General features: G+C 38.3%; 1 protein-coding gene across 1 annotated transcript; it reads right to left on the reverse strand.

Annotated features, from left to right (window-relative positions):
- Positions 1–17,220: 17,220 nt before the first annotated feature.
- Positions 17,221–19,130, reverse strand: LOC140872280 (polyubiquitin-like). The gene is made up of 2 exons (XM_073275098.1): positions 19,028–19,130; positions 17,221–18,516 (listed from the first exon to the last, which is right to left on the reverse strand). Exon 2 carries the CDS (start codon positions 18,514–18,516, stop codon positions 17,371–17,373), a length of 1,146 nt encoding a protein of 381 aa, XP_073131199.1. The 5' UTR covers positions 19,028–19,130; the 3' UTR covers positions 17,221–17,370.
- Positions 19,131–25,198: the final 6,068 nt, after the last annotated feature.

Raw genomic sequence — 25,198 nt, forward strand, 5'->3', positions numbered from 1 at the left:
GGTAAGCGTCCAAAAAACTGAGTAACTCACATCCTACAGTGGAATCAACCAGTAAATCTATTTGAAGCAAGGGGAAGAGATCCTTGGAGCAATCCTTCTTCAAATCCGTGAAATCTATGCACAAACACCACTTTCCTCCTTGTTTGGGAACGAGAACCACATTTTCCAGCCACTCGGGGTATAAAAATGGCCTAATATACTTGGTCTTTACAAGCTTATCTACCTCAGACATAATATTCTTGTTCTTTTCTGCATCGAAAGATCGTTTCTTTTGCTTTATCGACTTCATCCTTGGGTCTACATTAAGGTGATGGAAAGTGTATTCATCTGGTATTCCTGGTAGGGGGTCACCTTTCCAGGCAAATACATATGCGTTCTTCCGGAGGAATGCTATTAGTATCCCTTCTAATTCAGAGGTCATTTCCGTCCCAATCTTAAGAGTTTTCTAGGAAATTCCAGAAGTTACTTCTATCTGCTTGAGCGCTTCGGTTGCCTCCAAATTTTTTACTCCCTCAACTTCACTCTCGATGGTATGCACTCCATCATTTGCGGGTCCATCTGTACTTGTCTGCTTCCTCTTTTGTGTTGAAATTTCATCTAGCCTTGGCCTTTTCTTGCAGTTAGCTGAGTCCCGCAGGATATTGACGTGGCATTCGCGAGCCAGCCTTCTATCACCAACGGCCTCACCTACTTCTTCAAACATGGGAAACTTCAACTTAATTTGACAAGTTGATCCTATTTCTTGGAACATGTTTAGACTCTGGCGTCCCAATATGACATTGTATACGGAGGAAACTTTTACTACCAAGAACATCATCATTTTCGTAGCTCTTCTCGGATAAGATCCTAGTGATAGAGGAAGTGTAATCTCTCATAGTGTCTCCACCACTTCTCCAAAGAACCCTACTAAAGGGGTGTTGATGGGCGTTAGCTGCGCATTGGCTATCCCTGTTTTAACAAATACATTATGAAAAATGATATCCACCGAACTGCCTAAATCGACAAACATATTTTTCACCCAAAACTATCAGAAGCTCCGAACTCCTTTTCGGAAGCTCCGATCGTGCATGAAGTCCATGTTGCAGCAATCCAACGATCGAAAGCTCCGATCGAACATTCGGAAGCTCCGATCTCCCATCTGTCCGAACTCCTTGACACATCGATAATGCGCACGGCCTAACATGGATCGGAAGCTCCGATCGAACTTCGGAAGTTTCGATCTTCACAGAGCCTCCAAACTCTATTCGCTGCTTTCGATCTTTTCGGAAGCTCCGATCTTGGGTTCGGACCTTCCAAACCATCTGAGTCCAATTAAGTCCATTAACCATTTTTGGACGCTCTAGATCCGATTTCTTGGTCCGTTTGATCAAAATAAAATCCCTTAATCATGTCTTAACTATTTAACATGATTAGACCAAATTAATCTTGTAAAACGAGGTACGGGTTACTACAGAATCTCTGAAAATGTTGATATATTCTTGTACTCGGTTTACATCAATACTTGACATATGTGAATTTGGTAGGCTTTAAGAGCGGTTGACATCTGAGGGCTAGATGTAATGCTAAGACATGAAGAATCGGTAGATATACTTAAATCGGTAGAAGTATTCAAGTCGGTAGATATTCTTAAGTGATCGGTTGACATTTATTCTTAAGTGATCGATTGACATTCTGAGCAGTTGATATCTTATCATAGAGCGGTTGATGTCTCTGCGATCGGTTGACATGTACCTGTTTTACAATGAATTGGCGGCAAACCTATAACAATAATGTATTGTTTTGTTATCACCGAAAGTTAAGATTCAACAATGTGGCCCATCATTCTTTAATCAGAAAGGCATCACTTCATAACAATAGATACCTTGATCGATAATGAAACTAGCTTTTTCTTGGTCTTGGGCATCTAAGCCTATTTGGTTGTATCCTTGGTAAGCGTCCAAAAAACTGAGTAACTCACATCCTACAGTGGAATCAACCAGTAAATCTATTTGAAGCAAGGGGAAGAGATCCTTGGAGCAATCCTTCTTCAAATCCGTGAAATCTATGCACAAACACCACTTTCCTCCTTGTTTGGGAACGAGAACCACATTTTCCAGCCACTCGGGGTATAAAAATGGCCTAATATACTTGGTCTTTACAAGCTTATCTACCTCAGACATAATATTCTTGTTCTTTTCTGCATCGAAAGATCGTTTCTTTTGCTTTATCGACTTCATCCTTGGGTCTACATTAAGGTGATGGAAAGTGTATTCATCTGGTATTCCTGGTAGGGGGTCACCTTTCCAGGCAAATACATATGCGTTCTTCCGGAGGAATGCTATTAGTATCCCTTCTAATTCAGAGGTCATTTCCGTCCCAATCTTAAGAGTTTTCTAGGAAATTCCAGAAGTTACTTCTATCTGCTTGAGCGCTTCGGTTGCCTCCAAATTTTTTACTCCCTCAACTTCACTCTCGATGGTATGCACTCCATCATTTGCGGGTCCATCTGTACTTGTCTGCTTCCTCTTTTGTGTTGAAATTTCATCTAGCCTTGGCCTTTTCTTGCAGTTAGCTGAGTCCCGCAGGATATTGACGTGGCATTCGCGAGCCAGCCTTCTATCACCAACGGCCTCACCTACTTCTTCAAACATGGGAAACTTCAACTTAATTTGACAAGTTGATCCTATTTCTTGGAACATGTTTAGACTCTGGCGTCCCAATATGACATTGTATACGGAGGAAACTTTTACTACCAAGAACATCATCATTTTCGTAGCTCTTCTCGGATAAGATCCTAGTGATAGAGGAAGTGTAATCTCTCATAGTGTCTCCACCACTTCTCCAAAGAACCCTACTAAAGGGGTGTTGATGGGCGTTAGCTGCGCATTGGCTATCCCTGTTTTAACAAATACATTATGAAAAATGATATCCACCGAACTGCCTAAATCGACAAACATATTTTTCACCCAAAACTATCAGAAGCTCCGAACTCCTTTTCGGAAGCTCCGATCGTGCATGAAGTCCATGTTGCAGCAATCCAACGATCGAAAGCTCCGATCGAACATTCGGAAGCTCCGATCTCCCATCTGTCCGAACTCCTTGACACATCGATAATGCGCACGGCCTAACATGGATCGGAAGCTCCGATCGAACTTCGGAAGTTTCGATCTTCACAGAGCCTCCAAACTCTATTCGCTGCTTTCGATCTTTTCGGAAGCTCCGATCTTGGGTTCGGACCTTCCAAACCATCTGAGTCCAATTAAGTCCATTAACCATTTTTGGACGCTCTAGATCCGATTTCTTGGTCCGTTTGATCAAAATAAAATCCCTTAATCATGTCTTAACTATTTAACATGATTAGACCAAATTAATCTTGTAAAACGAGGTACGGGTTACTACAGAATCTCTGAAAATGTTGATATATTCTTGTACTCGGTTTACATCAATACTTGACATATGTGAATTTGGTAGGCTTTAAGAGCGGTTGACATCTGAGGGCTAGATGTAATGCTAAGACATGAAGAATCGGTAGATATACTTAAATCGGTAGAAGTATTCAAGTCGGTAGATATTCTTAAGTGATCGGTTGACATTTATTCTTAAGTGATCGATTGACATTCTGAGCAGTTGATATCTTATCATAGAGCGGTTGATGTCTCTGCGATCGGTTGACATGTACCTGTTTTACAATGAATTGGCGGCAAACCTATAACAATAATGTATTGTTTTGTTATCACCGAAAGTTAAGATTCAACAATGTGGCCCATCATTCTTTAATCAGAAAGGCATCACTTCATAACAATAGATACCTTGATCGATAATGAAACTAGCTTTTTCTTGGTCTTGGGCATCTAAGCCTATTTGGTTGTATCCTTGGTAAGCGTCCAAAAAACTGAGTAACTCACATCCTACAGTGGAATCAACCAGTAAATCTATTTGAAGCAAGGGGAAGAGATCCTTGGAGCAATCCTTCTTCAAATCCGTGAAATCTATGCACAAACACCACTTTCCTCCTTGTTTGGGAACGAGAACCACATTTTCCAGCCACTCGGGGTATAAAAATGGCCTAATATACTTGGTCTTTACAAGCTTATCTACCTCAGACATAATATTCTTGTTCTTTTCTGCATCGAAAGATCGTTTCTTTTGCTTTATCGACTTCATCCTTGGGTCTACATTAAGGTGATGGAAAGTGTATTCATCTGGTATTCCTGGTAGGGGGTCACCTTTCCAGGCAAATACATATGCGTTCTTCCGGAGGAATGCTATTAGTATCCCTTCTAATTCAGAGGTCATTTCCGTCCCAATCTTAAGAGTTTTCTAGGAAATTCCAGAAGTTACTTCTATCTGCTTGAGCGCTTCGGTTGCCTCCAAATTTTTTACTCCCTCAACTTCACTCTCGATGGTATGCACTCCATCATTTGCGGGTCCATCTGTACTTGTCTGCTTCCTCTTTTGTGTTGAAATTTCATCTAGCCTTGGCCTTTTCTTGCAGTTAGCTGAGTCCCGCAGGATATTGACGTGGCATTCGCGAGCCAGCCTTCTATCACCAACGGCCTCACCTACTTCTTCAAACATGGGAAACTTCAACTTAATTTGACAAGTTGATCCTATTTCTTGGAACATGTTTAGACTCTGGCGTCCCAATATGACATTGTATACGGAGGAAACTTTTACTACCAAGAACATCATCATTTTCGTAGCTCTTCTCGGATAAGATCCTAGTGATAGAGGAAGTGTAATCTCTCATAGTGTCTCCACCACTTCTCCAAAGAACCCTACTAAAGGGGTGTTGATGGGCGTTAGCTGCGCATTGGCTATCCCTGTTTTAACAAATACATTATGAAAAATGATATCCACCGAACTGCCTAAATCGACAAACATATTTTTCACCCAAAACTATCAGAAGCTCCGAACTCCTTTTCGGAAGCTCCGATCGTGCATGAAGTCCATGTTGCAGCAATCCAACGATCGAAAGCTCCGATCGAACATTCGGAAGCTCCGATCTCCCATCTGTCCGAACTCCTTGACACATCGATAATGCGCACGGCCTAACATGGATCGGAAGCTCCGATCGAACTTCGGAAGTTTCGATCTTCACAGAGCCTCCAAACTCTATTCGCTGCTTTCGATCTTTTCGGAAGCTCCGATCTTGGGTTCGGACCTTCCAAACCATCTGAGTCCAATTAAGTCCATTAACCATTTTTGGACGCTCTAGATCCGATTTCTTGGTCCGTTTGATCAAAATAAAATCCCTTAATCATGTCTTAACTATTTAACATGATTAGACCAAATTAATCTTGTAAAACGAGGTACGGGTTACTACAGAATCTCTGAAAATGTTGATATATTCTTGTACTCGGTTTACATCAATACTTGACATATGTGAATTTGGTAGGCTTTAAGAGCGGTTGACATCTGAGGGCTAGATGTAATGCTAAGACATGAAGAATCGGTAGATATACTTAAATCGGTAGAAGTATTCAAGTCGGTAGATATTCTTAAGTGATCGGTTGACATTTATTCTTAAGTGATCGATTGACATTCTGAGCAGTTGATATCTTATCATAGAGCGGTTGATGTCTCTGCGATCGGTTGACATGTACCTGTTTTACAATGAATTGGCGGCAAACCTATAACAATAATGTATTGTTTTGTTATCACCGAAAGTTAAGATTCAACAATGTGGCCCATCATTCTTTAATCAGAAAGGCATCACTTCATAACAATAGATACCTTGATCGATAATGAAACTAGCTTTTTCTTGGTCTTGGGCATCTAAGCCTATTTGGTTGTATCCTTGGTAAGCGTCCAAAAAACTGAGTAACTCACATCCTACAGTGGAATCAACCAGTAAATCTATTTGAAGCAAGGGGAAGAGATCCTTGGAGCAATCCTTCTTCAAATCCGTGAAATCTATGCACAAACACCACTTTCCTCCTTGTTTGGGAACGAGAACCACATTTTCCAGCCACTCGGGGTATAAAAATGGCCTAATATACTTGGTCTTTACAAGCTTATCTACCTCAGACATAATATTCTTGTTCTTTTCTGCATCGAAAGATCGTTTCTTTTGCTTTATCGACTTCATCCTTGGGTCTACATTAAGGTGATGGAAAGTGTATTCATCTGGTATTCCTGGTAGGGGGTCACCTTTCCAGGCAAATACATATGCGTTCTTCCGGAGGAATGCTATTAGTATCCCTTCTAATTCAGAGGTCATTTCCGTCCCAATCTTAAGAGTTTTCTAGGAAATTCCAGAAGTTACTTCTATCTGCTTGAGCGCTTCGGTTGCCTCCAAATTTTTTACTCCCTCAACTTCACTCTCGATGGTATGCACTCCATCATTTGCGGGTCCATCTGTACTTGTCTGCTTCCTCTTTTGTGTTGAAATTTCATCTAGCCTTGGCCTTTTCTTGCAGTTAGCTGAGTCCCGCAGGATATTGACGTGGCATTCGCGAGCCAGCCTTCTATCACCAACGGCCTCACCTACTTCTTCAAACATGGGAAACTTCAACTTAATTTGACAAGTTGATCCTATTTCTTGGAACATGTTTAGACTCTGGCGTCCCAATATGACATTGTATACGGAGGAAACTTTTACTACCAAGAACATCATCATTTTCGTAGCTCTTCTCGGATAAGATCCTAGTGATAGAGGAAGTGTAATCTCTCATAGTGTCTCCACCACTTCTCCAAAGAACCCTACTAAAGGGGTGTTGATGGGCGTTAGCTGCGCATTGGCTATCCCTGTTTTAACAAATACATTATGAAAAATGATATCCGCCGAACTGCCTAAATCGACAAACATATTTTTCACCCAAAACTATCAGAAGCTCCGAACTCCTTTTCGGAAGCTCCGATCGTGCATGAAGTCCATGTTGCAGCAATCCAACGATCGAAAGCTCCGATCGAACATTCGGAAGCTCCGATCTCCCATCTGTCCGAACTCCTTGACACATCGATAATGCGCACGGCCTAACATGGATCGGAAGCTCCGATCGAACTTCGGAAGTTTCGATCTTCACAGAGCCTCCAAACTCTATTCGCTGCTTTCGATCTTTTCGGAAGCTCCGATCTTGGGTTCGGACCTTCCAAACCATCTGAGTCCAATTAAGTCCATTAACCATTTTTGGACGCTCTAGATCCGATTTCTTGGTCCGTTTGATCAAAATAAAATCCCTTAATCATGTCTTAACTATTTAACATGATTAGACCAAATTAATCTTGTAAAACGAGGTACGGGTTACTACAGAATCTCTGAAAATGTTGATATATTCTTGTACTCGGTTTACATCAATACTTGACATATGTGAATTTGGTAGGCTTTAAGAGCGGTTGACATCTGAGGGCTAGATGTAATGCTAAGACATGAAGAATCGGTAGATATACTTAAATCGGTAGAAGTATTCAAGTCGGTAGATATTCTTAAGTGATCGGTTGACATTTATTCTTAAGTGATCGATTGACATTCTGAGCAGTTGATATCTTATCATAGAGCGGTTGATGTCTCTGCGATCGGTTGACATGTACCTGTTTTACAATGAATTGGCGGCAAACCTATAACAATAATGTATTGTTTTGTTATCACCGAAAGTTAAGATTCAACAATGTGGCCCATCATTCTTTAATCAGAAAGGCATCACTTCATAACAATAGATACCTTGATCGATAATGAAACTAGCTTTTTCTTGGTCTTGGGCATCTAAGCCTATTTGGTTGTATCCTTGGTAAGCGTCCAAAAAACTGAGTAACTCACATCCTACAGTGGAATCAACCAGTAAATCTATTTGAAGCAAGGGGAAGAGATCCTTGGAGCAATCCTTCTTCAAATCCGTGAAATCTATGCACAAACACCACTTTCCTCCTTGTTTGGGAACGAGAACCACATTTTCCAGCCACTCGGGGTATAAAAATGGCCTAATATACTTGGTCTTTACAAGCTTATCTACCTCAGACATAATATTCTTGTTCTTTTCTGCATCGAAAGATCGTTTCTTTTGCTTTATCGACTTCATCCTTGGGTCTACATTAAGGTGATGGAAAGTGTATTCATCTGGTATTCCTGGTAGGGGGTCACCTTTCCAGGCAAATACATATGCGTTCTTCCGGAGGAATGCTATTAGTATCCCTTCTAATTCAGAGGTCATTTCCGTCCCAATCTTAAGAGTTTTCTAGGAAATTCCAGAAGTTACTTCTATCTGCTTGAGCGCTTCGGTTGCCTCCAAATTTTTTACTCCCTCAACTTCACTCTCGATGGTATGCACTCCATCATTTGCGGGTCCATCTGTACTTGTCTGCTTCCTCTTTTGTGTTGAAATTTCATCTAGCCTTGGCCTTTTCTTGCAGTTAGCTGAGTCCCGCAGGATATTGACGTGGCATTCGCGAGCCAGCCTTCTATCACCAACGGCCTCACCTACTTCTTCAAACATGGGAAACTTCAACTTAATTTGACAAGTTGATCCTATTTCTTGGAACATGTTTAGACTCTGGCGTCCCAATATGACATTGTATACGGAGGAAACTTTTACTACCAAGAACATCATCATTTTCGTAGCTCTTCTCGGATAAGATCCTAGTGATAGAGGAAGTGTAATCTCTCATAGTGTCTCCACCACTTCTCCAAAGAACCCTACTAAAGGGGTGTTGATGGGCGTTAGCTGCGCATTGGCTATCCCTGTTTTAACAAATACATTATGAAAAATGATATCCGCCGAACTGCCTAAATCGACAAACATATTTTTCACCCAAAACTATCAGAAGCTCCGAACTCCTTTTCGGAAGCTCCGATCGTGCATGAAGTCCATGTTGCAGCAATCCAACGATCGAAAGCTCCGATCGAACATTCGGAAGCTCCGATCTCCCATCTGTCCGAACTCCTTGACACATCGATAATGCGCACGGCCTAACATGGATCGGAAGCTCCGATCGAACTTCGGAAGTTTCGATCTTCACAGAGCCTCCAAACTCTATTCGCTGCTTTCGATCTTTTCGGAAGCTCCGATCTTGGGTTCGGACCTTCCAAACCATCTGAGTCCAATTAAGTCCATTAACCATTTTTGGACGCTCTAGATCCGATTTCTTGGTCCGTTTGATCAAAATAAAATCCCTTAATCATGTCTTAACTATTTAACATGATTAGACCAAATTAATCTTGTAAAACGAGGTACGGGTTACTACAGAATCTCTGAAAATGTTGATATATTCTTGTACTCGGTTTACATCAATACTTGACATATGTGAATTTGGTAGGCTTTAAGAGCGGTTGACATCTGAGGGCTAGATGTAATGCTAAGACATGAAGAATCGGTAGATATACTTAAATCGGTAGAAGTATTCAAGTCGGTAGATATTCTTAAGTGATCGGTTGACATTTATTCTTAAGTGATCGATTGACATTCTGAGCAGTTGATATCTTATCATAGAGCGGTTGATGTCTCTGCGATCGGTTGACATGTACCTGTTTTACAATGAATTGGCGGCAAACCTATAACAATAATGTATTGTTTTGTTATCACCGAAAGTTAAGATTCAACAATGTGGCCCATCATTCTTTAATCAGAAAGGCATCACTTCATAACAATAGATACCTTGATCGATAATGAAACTAGCTTTTTCTTGGTCTTGGGCATCTAAGCCTATTTGGTTGTATCCTTGGTAAGCGTCCAAAAAACTGAGTAACTCACATCCTACAGTGGAATCAACCAGTAAATCTATTTGAAGCAAGGGAAGAGATCCTTGGAGCAATCCTTCTTCAAATCCGTGAAATCTATGCACAAACACCACTTTCCTCCTTGTTTGGGAACGAGAACCACATTTTCCAGCCACTCGGGGTATAAAAATGGCCTAATATACTTGGTCTTTACAAGCTTATCTACCTCAGACATAATATTCTTGTTCTTTTCTGCATCGAAAGATCGTTTCTTTTGCTTTATCGACTTCATCCTTGGGTCTACATTAAGGTGATGGAAAGTGTATTCATCTGGTATTCCTGGTAGGGGGTCACCTTTCCAGGCAAATACATATGCGTTCTTCCGGAGGAATGCTATTAGTATCCCTTCTAATTCAGAGGTCATTTCCGTCCCAATCTTAAGAGTTTTCTAGGAAATTCCAGAAGTTACTTCTATCTGCTTGAGCGCTTCGGTTGCCTCCAAATTTTTTACTCCCTCAACTTCACTCTCGATGGTATGCACTCCATCATTTGCGGGTCCATCTGTACTTGTCTGCTTCCTCTTTTGTGTTGAAATTTCATCTAGCCTTGGCCTTTTCTTGCAGTTAGCTGAGTCCCGCAGGATATTGACGTGGCATTCGCGAGCCAGCCTTCTATCACCAACGGCCTCACCTACTTCTTCAAACATGGGAAACTTCAACTTAATTTGACAAGTTGATCCTATTTCTTGGAACATGTTTAGACTCTGGCGTCCCAATATGACATTGTATACGGAGGAAACTTTTACTACCAAGAACATCATCATTTTCGTAGCTCTTCTCGGATAAGATCCTAGTGATAGAGGAAGTGTAATCTCTCATAGTGTCTCCACCACTTCTCCAAAGAACCCTACTAAAGGGGTGTTGATGGGCGTTAGCTGCGCATTGGCTATCCCTGTTTTAACAAATACATTATGAAAAATGATATCCGCCGAACTGCCTAAATCGACAAACATATTTTTCACCCAAAACTATCAGAAGCTCCGAACTCCTTTTCGGAAGCTCCGATCGTGCATGAAGTCCATGTTGCAGCAATCCAACGATCGAAAGCTCCGATCGAACATTCGGAAGCTCCGATCTCCCATCTGTCCGAACTCCTTGACACATCGATAATGCGCACGGCCTAACATGGATCGGAAGCTCCGATCGAACTTCGGAAGTTTCGATCTTCACAGAGCCTCCAAACTCTATTCGCTGCTTTCGATCTTTTCGGAAGCTCCGATCTTGGGTTCGGACCTTCCAAACCATCTGAGTCCAATTAAGTCCATTAACCATTTTTGGACGCTCTAGATCCGATTTCTTGGTCCGTTTGATCAAAATAAAATCCCTTAATCATGTCTTAACTATTTAACATGATTAGACCAAATTAATCTTGTAAAACGAGGTACGGGTTACTACAGAATCTCTGAAAATGTTGATATATTCTTGTACTCGGTTTACATCAATACTTGACATATGTGAATTTGGTAGGCTTTAAGAGCGGTTGACATCTGAGGGCTAGATGTAATGCTAAGACATGAAGAATCGGTAGATATACTTAAATCGGTAGAAGTATTCAAGTCGGTAGATATTCTTAAGTGATCGGTTGACATTTATTCTTAAGTGATCGATTGACATTCTGAGCAGTTGATATCTTATCATAGAGCGGTTGATGTCTCTGCGATCGGTTGACATGTACCTGTTTTACAATGAATTGGCGGCAAACCTATAACAATAATGTATTGTTTTGTTATCACCGAAAGTTAAGATTCAACAATGTGGCCCATCATTCTTTAATCAGAAAGGCATCACTTCATAACAATAGATACCTTGATCGATAATGAAACTAGCTTTTTCTTGGTCTTGGGCATCTAAGCCTATTTGGTTGTATCCTTGGTAAGCGTCCAAAAAACTGAGTAACTCACATCCTACAGTGGAATCAACCAGTAAATCTATTTGAAGCAAGGGGAAGAGATCCTTGGAGCAATCCTTCTTCAAATCCGTGAAATCTATGCACAAACACCACTTTCCTCCTTGTTTGGGAACGAGAACCACATTTTCCAGCCACTCGGGGTATAAAAATGGCCTAATATACTTGGTCTTTACAAGCTTATCTACCTCAGACATAATATTCTTGTTCTTTTCTGCATCGAAAGATCGTTTCTTTTGCTTTATCGACTTCATCCTTGGGTCTACATTAAGGTGATGGAAAGTGTATTCATCTGGTATTCCTGGTAGGGGGTCACCTTTCCAGGCAAATACATATGCGTTCTTCCGGAGGAATGCTATTAGTATCCCTTCTAATTCAGAGGTCATTTTCGTCCCAATCTTAAGAGTTTTCTAGGAAATTCCAGAAGTTACTTCTATCTGCTTGAGCGCTTCGGTTGCCTCCAAATTTTTTACTCCCTCAACTTCACTCTCGATGGTATGCACTCCATCATTTGCGGGTCCATCTGTACTTGTCTGCTTCCTCTTTTGTGTTGAAATTTCATCTAGCCTTGGCCTTTTCTTGCAGTTAGCTGAGTCCCGCAGGATATTGACATGGCATTCGCGAGCCAGCCTTCTATCACCAACGGCCTCACCTACTTCTTCAAACATGGGAAACTTCAACTTAATTTGACAAGTTGATCCTATTTCTTGGAACATGTTTAGACTCTGGCGTCCCAATATGACATTGTATACGGAGGAAACTTTTACTACCAAGAACATCATCATTTTTGTAGCTCTTCTCGGATAAGATCCTAGTGATAGAGGAAGTGTAATCTCTCATAGTGTCTCCACCACTTCTCCAAAGAACCCTACTAAAGGGGTGTTGATGGGCGTTAGCTGCGCATTGGCTATCCCTGTTTTAACAAATACATTATGAAAAATGATATCCGCCGAACTGCCTAAATCGACAAACATATTTTTCACCCAAAACTATCAAAAGCTCCGAACTCCTTTTCGGAAGCTCCGATCGTGCATGAAGTCCATGTTGCAGCAATCCAACGATCGAAAGCTCCGATCGAACATTCGGAAGCTCCGATCTCCCATCTGTCCGAACTCCTTGACACATCGATAATGCGCACGGCCTAACATGGATCGGAAGCTCCGATCGAACTTCGGAAGTTTCGATCTTCACAGAGCCTCCAAACTCTATTCGCTGCTTTCGATCTTTTCGGAAGCTCCGATCTTGGGTTCGGACCTTCCAAACCATCTGAGTCCAATTAAGTCCATTAACCATTTTTGGACGCTCTAGATCCGATTTCTTGGTCCGTTTGATCAAAATAAAATCCCTTAATCATGTCTTAACTATTTAACATGATTAGACCAAATTAATCTTGTAAAACGAGGTACGGGTTACTACAGAATCTCTGAAAATGTTGATATATTCTTGTACTCGGTTTACATCAATACTTGACATATGTGAATTTGGTAGGCTTTAAGAGCGGTTGACATCTGAGGGCTAGATGTAATGCTAAGACATGAAGAATCGGTAGATATACTTAAATCGGTAGAAGTATTCAAGTCGGTAGATATTCTTAAGTGATCGGTTGACATTTATTCTTAAGTGATCGATTGACATTCTGAGCAGTTGATATCTTATCATAGAGCGGTTGATGTCTCTGCGATCGGTTGACATGTACCTGTTTTACAATGAATTGGCGGCAAACCTATAACAATAATGTATTGTTTTGTTATCACCGAAAGTTAAGATTCACCAATGTGGCCCATCATTCTTTAATCAGAAAGGCATCACTTCATAACAATAGATACCTTGATCGATAATGAAACTAGCTTTTTCTTGGTCTTGGGCATCTAAGCCTATTTGGTTGTATCCTTGGTAAGCGTCCAAAAAACTGAGTAACTCACATCCTACAGTGGAATCAACCAGTAAATCTATTTGAAGCAAGGGGAAGAGATCCTTGGAGCAATCCTTCTTCAAATCCGTGAAATCTATGCACAAACACCACTTTCCTCCTTGTTTGGGAACGAGAACCACATTTTCCAGCCACTCGGGGTATAAAAATGGCCTAATATACTTGGTCTTTACAAGCTTATCTACCTCAGACATAATATTCTTGTTCTTTTCTGCATCGAAAGATCGTTTCTTTGCTTTATCGACTTCATCCTTGGGTCTACATTAAGGTGATGGAAAGTGTATTCATCTGGTATTCCTGGTAGGGGGTCACCTTTCCAGGCAAATACATATGCGTTCTTCCGGAGGAATGCTATTAGTATCCCTTCTAATTCAGAGGTCATTTCCGTCCCAATCTTAAGAGTTTTCTAGGAAATTCCAGAAGTTACTTCTATCTGCTTGAGCGCTTCGGTTGCCTCCAAATTTTTTACTCCCTCAACTTCACTCTCGATGGTATGCACTCCATCATTTGCGGGTCCATCTGTACTTGTCTGCTTCCTCTTTTGTGTTGAAATTTCATCTAGCCTTGGCCTTTTCTTGCAGTTAGCTGAGTCCCGCAGGATATTGACATGGCATTCGCGAGCCAGCCTTCTATCACCAACGGCCTCACCTACTTCTTCAAACATGGGAAACTTCAACTTAATTTGACAAGTTGATCCTATTTCTTGGAACATGTTTAGACTCTGGCGTCCCAATATGACATTGTATACGGAGGAAACTTTTACTACCAAGAACATCATCATTTTCGTAGCTCTTCTCGGATAAGATCCTAGTGATAGAGGAAGTGTAATCTCTCATAGTGTCTCCACCACTTCTCCAAAGAACCCTACTAAAGGGGTGTTGATGGGCGTAAGCTGCGCATTGGCTATCCCTGTTTTAACAAATACATTATGAAAAATGATATCCGCCGAACTGCCTAAATCGACAAACATATTTTTCACCCAAAAGTAAGAGATTGTAATGGAAATAATCAATGCATTTTTGTGCTCGATTACAGGGAGAGTGAATGTCATTTCTCTGGAGACTTTTGGTACTTCGATCACGGCTTGAGTTTGGACCTGATGTGGAGAGTGATTTCTCCTCGGGGCATTAAGTAGAAGAGTCTTTTTTTATCTGTTTGAGTCTTCGCAAGCAGACCCCTCGATTATTACAGCGATAACCCTCCGATCGGCAGGTTCTCATGGAAGCCATCGCTCTGTTTCCCTGGCCTTTCTTGATTCTTCGAAGGTTTCTTATTTCGGAGGTCATCGCGGGGCTTGCTGTCTTGTTGTCGGTGGTGAGATTTACTCACAAAATATTTTAAGTAGCCACGCTTTATCAGCTTCTCGATCTCCGTCCTTAAGCTAAAACAGTCTTCAGTAGAGTGTCCTTTGTCCTTGTGAAAATGGAAAAACTTGTCAGATTTTTTCCGCTTTGGTTTGTCTTTCATCGGTCGTGGAGGTTGCAGCAAACCTTTCATTTTTGCGACCATCAGTATATCAGTAAAACGTGCGTTCAGGGGTACGTGCTGAAGATGAGGGCTTTGGAACCCTCGTTTTTCTTCTTTTCGGCCCTCTCTTGGTTTTTCCTCCTCTTTTCTCCTCTTCCCCAAGTAACGTGGTTCGACGATTTCCTCAATGCGTATATTCTTTTCGGTCCTCTCCAGTAGTTCCTCAAGAGTACTCCGAGCTTTCCCGCTATGGGCTCCTTAAACTTTTGGCGGGTGAGGTTTTGCTGCATAATTCCAGCTAGCAGATCATGATTGACGTGTGGGACTTCGTGAACAACCTGAGTGAAGCGTTGCACTAATTCCATTAAGCTCTCGCCCTCTCTTTGGACTATTGAGAATAGGTAAGCCGCGGTATTAGGGTATTTTCGATTAATGGAGAATTGATGGAAAATGTCGGGTGAGTTGTTCCAAGCTTGCAATGGTGCCTGACGGGAGTTTGTTAGAACCACGCTAGGGCGCGATCACCCAACGTAGTTCGGAAAATCTTGCAATACGCATCATCGTTGAGGTTGTATTGATCGACCTTTGCGTAAAACCTGTCCAAGTGATCCCGAGGGTCTCCTGTCCCATTGTACTATGACATATTTGTTATCTTTACTACTGTTGTCAATACCTCGGCTAAAATGGCAGTAGTGAAAGGGTTGTGTCGGGCTGGTAGGATTGCCAAAGAACTTTTTCCTCTCCCCTCAGTATGAAATCCTGGGCACATGGGCCCGTGGCTATCCGCCTCATCTTCGTGGAACGTTGTCTCCCTTCTTGCGTTGGAGAGCGGCACCTTATTCGTTCCAACTTCCTCTCTCCCTGCAAGTCCTCTTTGAGATGGAGGTAGCTCGTCATTTAGGTTTTGATTGTTTCCTTGACTGTGCTGTTGGGCCGTCAGATAATGTGCTATGGCCTCAGCCTCAGCACGCGAGGTGGCCACCTCCATCATGGCCTTTAACGCATTAGGAATGATAAGAACCTCATGTTGCGGCGGAGGGTTGGAAAGTGGAGGCTCCTGACCACCTTCAGTGTTACGGGTGGTGGCATGTGATCTTGTTTGCATGCAATGACTTTTCCACAGATGGCGCCAAGCTGATGCTGGCGATAAATTGACTAACTGAATCATCGAGATTCGGGCGATCCACCAAATCAGGATATCCAAACTCAAATAATCTCCTGCTCCAACGGGTCACTTGAAAAATTTGAAATCCCATGTTTGATCACCTCTGCACTGTCACCTGCTTCACGAATAAACGTTTGCGATCACCTGACGAAAACTCTTCGACGCTCAAGTCAACGTCACCTCTTCACAAGTTGGTGGAGTAGGTGAACTCTCGGCCATAAGTCAGAAGTTCGATTCCCCCTGCCAACATCTTCTTGGACTAGTCTGTCACACTGGGCTTGCCTAGTATGGTTTACCTGATTGGCGTAATTTGCAGGCTATTGCGTTAGTCCGGGATTTACCCAGAGTGCACTGAGAGATAGCGACTGCCCATTCCCACGTCACAAAAAAAACAAAAGTACAGTGTTTTTGGATATTGAAACTACACTACCCAAAAATGAGAAAAACTAATGGTACTTACTTACAAAGTGATGTGAGATTAAATTGCAAACATACCCTTCTAAAGTTTAAAAAATTAATAAATACCCCTATTTAGGAGAGAAATTTTTACAAATTAAGCTACTTATTTATATTTATATTTATATTTATATTTATATATTTAATTTAACTTATACTAAAATTACTAAAATAAGCTCATACCCATCACATAACTAATTCAACATAAAATAAACAACATAAGTTTACATCTCTAAAAAATGTGGCAAGACCAAAACAAATATACCCTTGCAAACATGGATTTACTTGACCTTGCAATAGCAAATCAACTCGACAGCCGTACCAGTGGTGTTCATTCTTGAATTGTGTAATTTTGAACTCGTCCTATTGTTTACATTAATAAAATCATTCCTCGCAAACTAATTTTATTTCTTCTCAAATTTAAATGACGCTCCGAAAAAACAATTTACCACCAGCAGCTCGCTTTATTTGCTTTGAAAACACATGTTCAAGTAATTTCCAGTATTGACTGATGATCAAGGATTAAACGTTAAAGGATGACTCAAACTCAAACCTTGTAACAATCACTCGAACATAAATTAAACCATACGAGAAATGAACAAAATATGAACACATTGGCAAATACCCAGATTCAACTCCAATTCATTGTCACAGGAAATTATTGAGCAGTTGCATTTAATACACACGTGAAATAGCTTAAACAGAAACCAACCCAGTTCACAAATCACTCATCGGCAGAGATGGAACAAATCATATTTAGAAACCTCCACGGAGACGCAGGACAAGGTGAAGGGTGGACTCCTTCTGAATGTTGTAATCGGCGAGAGTCCTTCCATCCTCCAGCTGCTTACCAGCGAAAATCAACCTCTGCTGGTCCGGTGGGATACCCTCCTTGTCTTGAATCTTGGCCTTCACATTATCGATGGTGTCCGAGTTCTCCACCTCCAAAGTGATGGTCTTGCCAGTCAAAGTTTTCACAAAGATCTGCATCCCACCACGAAGCCTCAGCACCAAGTGCAAAGTCGATTCTTTTTGGATATTGTAGTCGGCCAGGGTGCGGCCATCCTCGAGCTGCTTTCCAGCGAAGATCAGCCTCTGCTGGTCTGGTGGGATTCCTTCCTTGTCTTGGATTTTGGCTTTAATGTTGTCGATGGTGTCGGAGCTCTCGACTTCAAGTGTTATGGTTTTCCCCGTAAGGGTCTTCACGAAAATTTGCATACCACCACGGAGCCTCAGCACCAAGTGGAGGGTGGATTCCTTCTGGATGTTGTAGTCGGCCAAGGTGCGGCCATCCTCGAGCTGCTTTCCGGCGAAGATCAGCCTCTGCTGGTCTGGTGGGATGCCCTCCTTGTCCTGGATCTTGGCTTTGACATTGTCGATGGTGTCGGAGCTTTCAACCTCAAGGGTAATAGTCTTGCCGGTGAGGGTCTTGACGAATATCTGCATGCCACCACGGAGACGGAGAACCAAGTGGAGGGTGGACTCCTTCTGGATGTTATAGTCGGCGAGGGTGCGCCCATCCTCGAGTTGCTTTCCGGCGAAGATCAACCTTTGCTGGTCCGGGGGGATGCCCTCCTTGTCCTGGATCTTGGCCTTGACGTTGTCTATCGTGTCTGAGCTCTCCACCTCGAGCGTGATGGTCTTGCCCGTAAGGGTCTTGACGAAGATCTGCATGCCACCACGCAGACGGAGGACCAAATGGAGTGTTGACTCCTTCTGGATGTTATAATCGGCGAGGGTGCGGCCGTCCTCGAGCTGCTTTCCGGCGAAGATCAGCCTTTGCTGGTCTGGGGGGATTCCTTCCTTGTCTTGAATTTTGGCTTTGACGTTGTCAATGGTGTCTGAGCTTTCCACCTCTAGGGTGATGGTCTTGCCCGTCAAGGTTTTCACGAAGATCTGCATCTGCAAGGTGATACATACATGATCAGAAAAAAAAAATTACCCCAATCAAACAGACCAGAAATAATCAATTCATCGCTCTCTAGTTCGAACAAAAACCACAGATCCCCTTCTATCAATAAATCGGATCAACAATTGAATTACTTTTAAAGACTCAAAATTTACGGCAACCATAACAGAAATCTCGTTCCGATCCAAAAGACTTGTAATCAACAGACCTCGAATTCAAGAATCGACATGAAAAACGAAAGATCGGTTCAATCGACAGATCCGAATCTCGTCATAAGGAGAAAAAAATTGAAAATTAAAAAAAAATTGAAAACGAGATCCCACAACCAAAATCAACAAAACAAAAGTCCTGTAACCACCAAATCCAATAAAGGACCCAATTTCATCAAAAAAATTAACGACTCAATGGGAAAAATCAAAATCAAGAAACAGACAGCCAAGAATCAAACAGATTCAAAAGACCAATAATTTCTTAGATTAAAGAAAAACGAAGAGCAGAAGATACCTTGAGAAGAAGATATGCTTGAGAAAGAGGCGATTAGAAAGAGGCGATATAAATGAAATACTCGACGCGAGAGCTCCTTATAAAGGCAAGGAGCCGAGCCAAACGCCCAATTACATATGGACACGTGTACCTTATGACTATACTAAGCCTTCACGCAAACACAACGTTGATTTCTATGTCCATGTGTGGTAAAGGGGGAAAAGGACCACCTTCTCAGAAGGTGTGTAAATCACGCGCTCTATTTGGGAACAAACAATAATTGTGTTATTTTGTTTGGTTTTATTATTGTTATTATTTTCAATTTTAATCTTTCACGCAGTGTTTTAAAAACCGAATCAGATCGGACGGTTCGACCGGGAACCGGTCACTGGTCCGGTCCGAAATACCCCTAAAAACCGTTTTAACGGTTCAAACGCTCAGAACCGGTCAAGAACCGGTCAAAACCGGTCGAACCGGCCAAGAACCGGCTAAGAACCGGCCAGAAAACCGGTTGAACCGGTTTTCGAATTTTTTTAATTTTTTTTTTAAAAATTGTTTTTTTTAATTTTAAAATCTTAATTTAATATATTATTATATATATACACATGATTATTTGAAATTTGTACTTCGTTAAAAATATTATTTTTCTATTATTATATTTTTTAATTAATTTATTTATTTATAAAAATATAGTATATATAACTATAATTAATATTTTGAATATATTTATATAGTTATTTATTTTTTAAACTATGATAAATATATTTTTGTTTATTTATATACATCCTTTAGATTTATAAAATTTAAAAGATATTATTAATTATATTATATTATATAAACGGTTTTCCGGTCCGACCGTCCGGTTAAAACGGTTGAACCGGTGACCGTTTTTTTAAGGTAGACCGGTTCGATCACCGGTCCGATTATGAAAACATTGCTTTCACGTCTCTAATTCACATCAATTACCCGGTCAAAATTAACAAAAATTGATACAAGATGACTCAAGAGATACTATGTGACACTCCTAAGTAAAATGTCTTAGAGTGGGTACATGATCTGTAATATAGATAGTTAATACATTAATGAACTGATTTAACTCCGGAATTAGAGGAATTTTGAGATGTGTAGGTATGAGATTACACGGTTGAAGAGGATTTATAAGAATTGATAGATACTATTCATATAAAAAAGGTACATCTTTTTTTCGGTTGTTCATCACATAAGAACTCCAAAGTTAAGCGTGCTTGACTTGGAGCAATTATAGGATGGTGACCCCCACGAAAGTTTCTTAAGGTGCGTGTGAGTTAAGACATAAGCACGCTGGAAAGACCTGTCTTGATACAGTGAGGATAGTCGTCGAATCTGGGACGTTATAGTTGGTATCAGAGCCGACCTCTCTTAGTACGGTGTGGTTCGGGGACGAACCAAGAGGAAGCTGCTGGGCATGTGACACCCCAAGCTAAATGTCCTGGGGCGATATATGATCCATAATATGAGTAGTTAATACATGAAAGATGAAAACAACAACCTTTTACATCCATTGGTTTTAAAAAAACGAAAAACATGTAATCTTTATATTTTTAAATTTAAACACATTCACCTATTTACAATGAATTTTATGCCGAATTTTCTCAAACGTCAAGTTTTAAATACTTTTGATTTTAGACACAGGATTTTTACTTTGTTTAATTGTGACAAAAGTGTTGTTGCAGTTTGCAAAATTATGAAGAGGAACACATATAAAAATAAACTTGAATTTGTTTATATTATTAAGAAATATAGATTAATTATTATCCAAAAAATATAGAATACTAAATTTGTTGTAAATATATTTATTATATATATTTATATATATCTTTATATATAAAAAATATCTTTCTTAGACACCATTTTTTGTATCATAACTAAACCAGCTGGCATTCAAATATCATATATTAGTTCATATTTTCAATTTTTTGTAATAATTTTCACTGGTAAAAAAATATGTGGACCCAGAGGATATAGAAATATTTTTGTGTGGATTAAGGAATTCATATATATATATATATTTACAGAAACTGAATCTAAAATTATATTTGAACATGAGAATTTCTAGCAAATATATTATTATTTTTTTTTTTGAGGAATTCTAGCAAATATATTATATACCTGCGTAAAAACATAAAAAAAAAAAAAATTATTTGTATATATCCACGCAAACCATAAAAAATGGGCTAGTATATTAGCTAAATTGCATAGATCAACGCATTCAAGACACGCGCCTTAGGAGGGTTTTGGATTATCGGCGATGGATACTATAAAATGAAACAAGTGACAACCAATATTATAACAAGTGGATTGGTTCTCCCAAAAAAAAAAAAAAAAAAAAACAACAATAATAATAATAATAATAATAATAATTGGATTGGAAGAAAATAAATAAAGAAAGAAAAAACAAGTTGGTTCTAAATTGTTCTAGAAAATATTTTTCTGCCCCACGCGGAATAATAAATAAAAGAGAGAGGGAAAGAGTTTTGGCTTTGAAGAACTAATAAATGCAAATTATAATGGTCAAGATTGAACAACTTAATTATACCCGTGCCTTGGTAGTTGGTACACGCGTTATATCTTTTTAAAAATAATATCATAATCATAATTATAAATATCACCACAAGGAGAAATCTAAAAATAAATTGAAAGGCCACATTCCAAGTCAGTTGGTCTAATACCCTCTCGTTTGATACGATATGCCAAATTTAATAAAAAGAAACAAATTTGATTTTCTTATAACAGTGCATAAAAAGTATATCACAAATTTCAATTTATCATATAAATTTTACAAGAAAAAAAACTCTTATTAAACGGTCTCACGAACTAATTTTATAAGATAAATATTTTATTCGGTCTGCTTCATAAAAAAATTATTGTTTTTTATATATAAAAATTTTACTTTTCACTATAAATATAAGTTACTTATCACTAGAGCTTGTCAAACGGATCAACCCATTGCGGACCGGCCGACCAAAAACCCACATTTTGACCGGGTCGATGGCAGGCCGACCCACCATCATAACGGGCTGGAAATCCTCAACCCAACCCAACCCAACCCAAGGTGGATTGCGGGTAAGGCAGGCCGGCCCGCAAGTTGGCTCACGATAAATAAAAATAAATAAATAATATTATAATTAATTATAAATATCATTTCATAAATATTAATAGAAACATATTAATAAAAATTTTAATTATTGATTTCATGTGTGTAAATTTTATATAAAGTAATTAATACAAAAAAAATCACAACTTTTATTAAAAAATACATATATCACAATAAAAATAAAAATATATTATTTATTCTCCAGGCCCGCGGGCCAACCCGTGAGGTTCGCGGGCCTAGACGAGTTGGCCCATCTAGGCCCACCTTTTGTTGGGTTGAAAAAAGTTCAACTCAACTCACTTAAATTGTGTGGCGGGCCGGACCGACTCGACGGGCCTAACCCAAATTGACGGCTCTACTCATCACTAGAGTTGTCAGACGGCCGCCCCGCCCCACCACGCCATGACCCGCGGCCTGTTTAGGCCCGTCTCCAAACGGGTCAAAAAAACCCCAACCTTCCCCGCCCCTCCTCGCCGCGAGTTGCCGGCTAAGCGGGCCAACCCGCCAAAATTTTAAACAAATAAAAAAATATATAAAAAATTCAAAAAATAAAATTAGTATTTGAGATTGAAAAAAATATATCAACATGTTAAACAATAACAAATAATAAATGTCACGATCAAACAAATCATATAAAATTTTGATTTTAACTATTATATTTTGGATAAAAAATCGTATTTTCAAATAATATGAATAATATAAATAGATATTTAAAAATAAAAAAATAATAATTTAAGATATTAAAAATATTAAGAATACTAGTTTCAAAATTTTAAAATCATATTATTTAAAATAGTTATTTTTATGTCCATAATTTTAAAAAATAAAAAAAAATTATTTTTTAAAATTGGCAGATCGCCCCGCCCCGCCCGCCTCAACCCGCGGCCCGTTTGGGTTGGCCCGTTTAGCCCCTTTCCAAACAGGCCAGTAAAACCCCAACCCAACCCGCTAATTTTTCATGGGGGACGGGCTGGCCCGAAGGGCTCGATCCATTTTGACAGCTTTACTCATCACACGGATATAGATAGATGTTTAACAACATACCTACTTTAAGAGGAATGCTATTTACACTCCAAAAAGTATTAATAACATTCCACCTCATATAATTAATCAATTGTTAGACAAATTTATCCTTGCATATACTTTCCTTAAATTATGAAATTTTGATTATCTAGAAAAATCTAAATATAAAATATTTCTACATTAACAACTAAAAATTTTATTGAAAAAATCAAATAAAAATTTAATATTTTAAGAAATTGTCATATTTTTTATAATACAAAATAAATTTTTTATTATTATTTACAAATAAAATATAAAATAACAAAAAAATTATACCGATTCACATAAAATTTTGGTTAGTTTTTATTCAAGATTATAAAAGTACCAATTTTTTTTAATCTACCATGACAATAAAAAAAAGATATATTTCTATTATACTTTAAATCATAGAATAACGTTTTTCTAAAAAAATTAATTTATCATTTTTTATAATTTTAATTAAATTATATATTTAACATGTTGAAATATATAAAATATCTATTGTTTTTCATCTAAATAAAATTTGTTCATGTTCAAACAATCTTTTAGAATTAATTGTTTATTGCACAAGTTTTAATTCCAATAGTCAAAATAGAAAAGCAGAATATCTAAAATGGGTACACTATAAATATTATTTTAAAAATTGATATATTTGACATGTTTAAAATATTAAATAATAATTATTAATATAAGTTTTAAAAAGAAAGAAAAGAAGATATGTTTAAAATAAGTGATCTATATCAATATATCAACGAAAATATAAAATTCAATTGGTTAAATTAATTATTGAAATTAAATCAATTTTATATGGCATATCAAATTTATCTTTGTTAAAAACAGAATTTAATTAAAAATTTAAAAAATTTATGATACATTAATTGTTTTAGAAAAAAAGTTATTCTAAGATTTGAAATAATATAATTTAGATATATATTTTGTATTATCGGGTTAGATTAGAGAAATTTTGATTATACATCTCATACTTTTATATATCTTGTATAAAAAAGTAAAATTTTTTTTATGTATCTCGATATATTTTTTTCGTATTTTATATTTTATTTGTCTATAATAAAAAATATTTTATTTATATATTATAAAAATATGGCAATTTCTTAAAATATTAAATGTTTATTTGTTTTTTAAATAAATTTTTTTGACAGGTTTTAAATAAAATTTTTAGTTGTTAGTGTTGAAAGGTTTTATATTTAGATTTTTGTTAGATAATGAAGATTTTATAATTTAAGAAAAATATATGTAAGGGTAAATTTGTCTAACAATTGATTAATTATATGAGATGGAGTATTATTAACACTTTTTGGAGTGTAAATAAATAGCACTTCCCCTACTTTAATTTTTTATATATACATGCATAACATTAATTCATACGAGTTTTATTATTATATACTAGTACTCGGATACACGCGTTGCGTGCTGTTAATTTTTTTTATCTGAAAATAAAAATAAATTGTGAAATAAAAAATAACATTATTGTAAATAAATATCCATAAAAAAACAAAAAAAATATAGTGAAAGTGGAATTTTCGTAAATGATTATTTATCAATAGATAATATCCATTTCATGTAATATTAAATATAAGTATATAACGAAATTAGTTCGAAACAAGCTGTTCTTTTCTGCACGAAATGTCACTATATAAAAAAAATATTATCGATATTTTAATAGTAAAATTGAAAATATTTAGATAGTGTTTACAAACTTTAAAAATAATTGATTATGGATTTTTTAATAACTACTGTTTTAACCAAAAAAATTAATAACTTATTTTTAGAGATTCAAACACTATTTTAGTGTTCACAAAGATTCTTATGAGACTTCTTACGGGTCAATTCTATAAGACATATCTTTTATTCGACTCGATTCATAAAAAATATTAAATTTTATATTAAAAATATTACTTTTCACTTGAAATATAGATTGAATCGGCTCGTATCACATTCATAAATCACTTGAGATCATCTCATATTATACCTACTCATTAATGAGTTGTCGGTAGTTG

The sequence above is a fragment of the Henckelia pumila genome, unplaced genomic scaffold (assembly GCF_033568475.1).
Source record: "Henckelia pumila isolate YLH828 unplaced genomic scaffold, ASM3356847v2 CTG_461:::fragment_3, whole genome shotgun sequence".
Lineage (NCBI taxonomy): Eukaryota > Viridiplantae > Streptophyta > Magnoliopsida > Lamiales > Gesneriaceae > Henckelia > Henckelia pumila.

Excerpts from the sequence above, each read along its gene's own strand:
- LOC140872280 (XM_073275098.1), bottom strand. The coding sequence starts at position 18,516 with ATGCAGATCTTCGTGAAAACCTTGACGGGCAAGACCATCACCCTAGAG.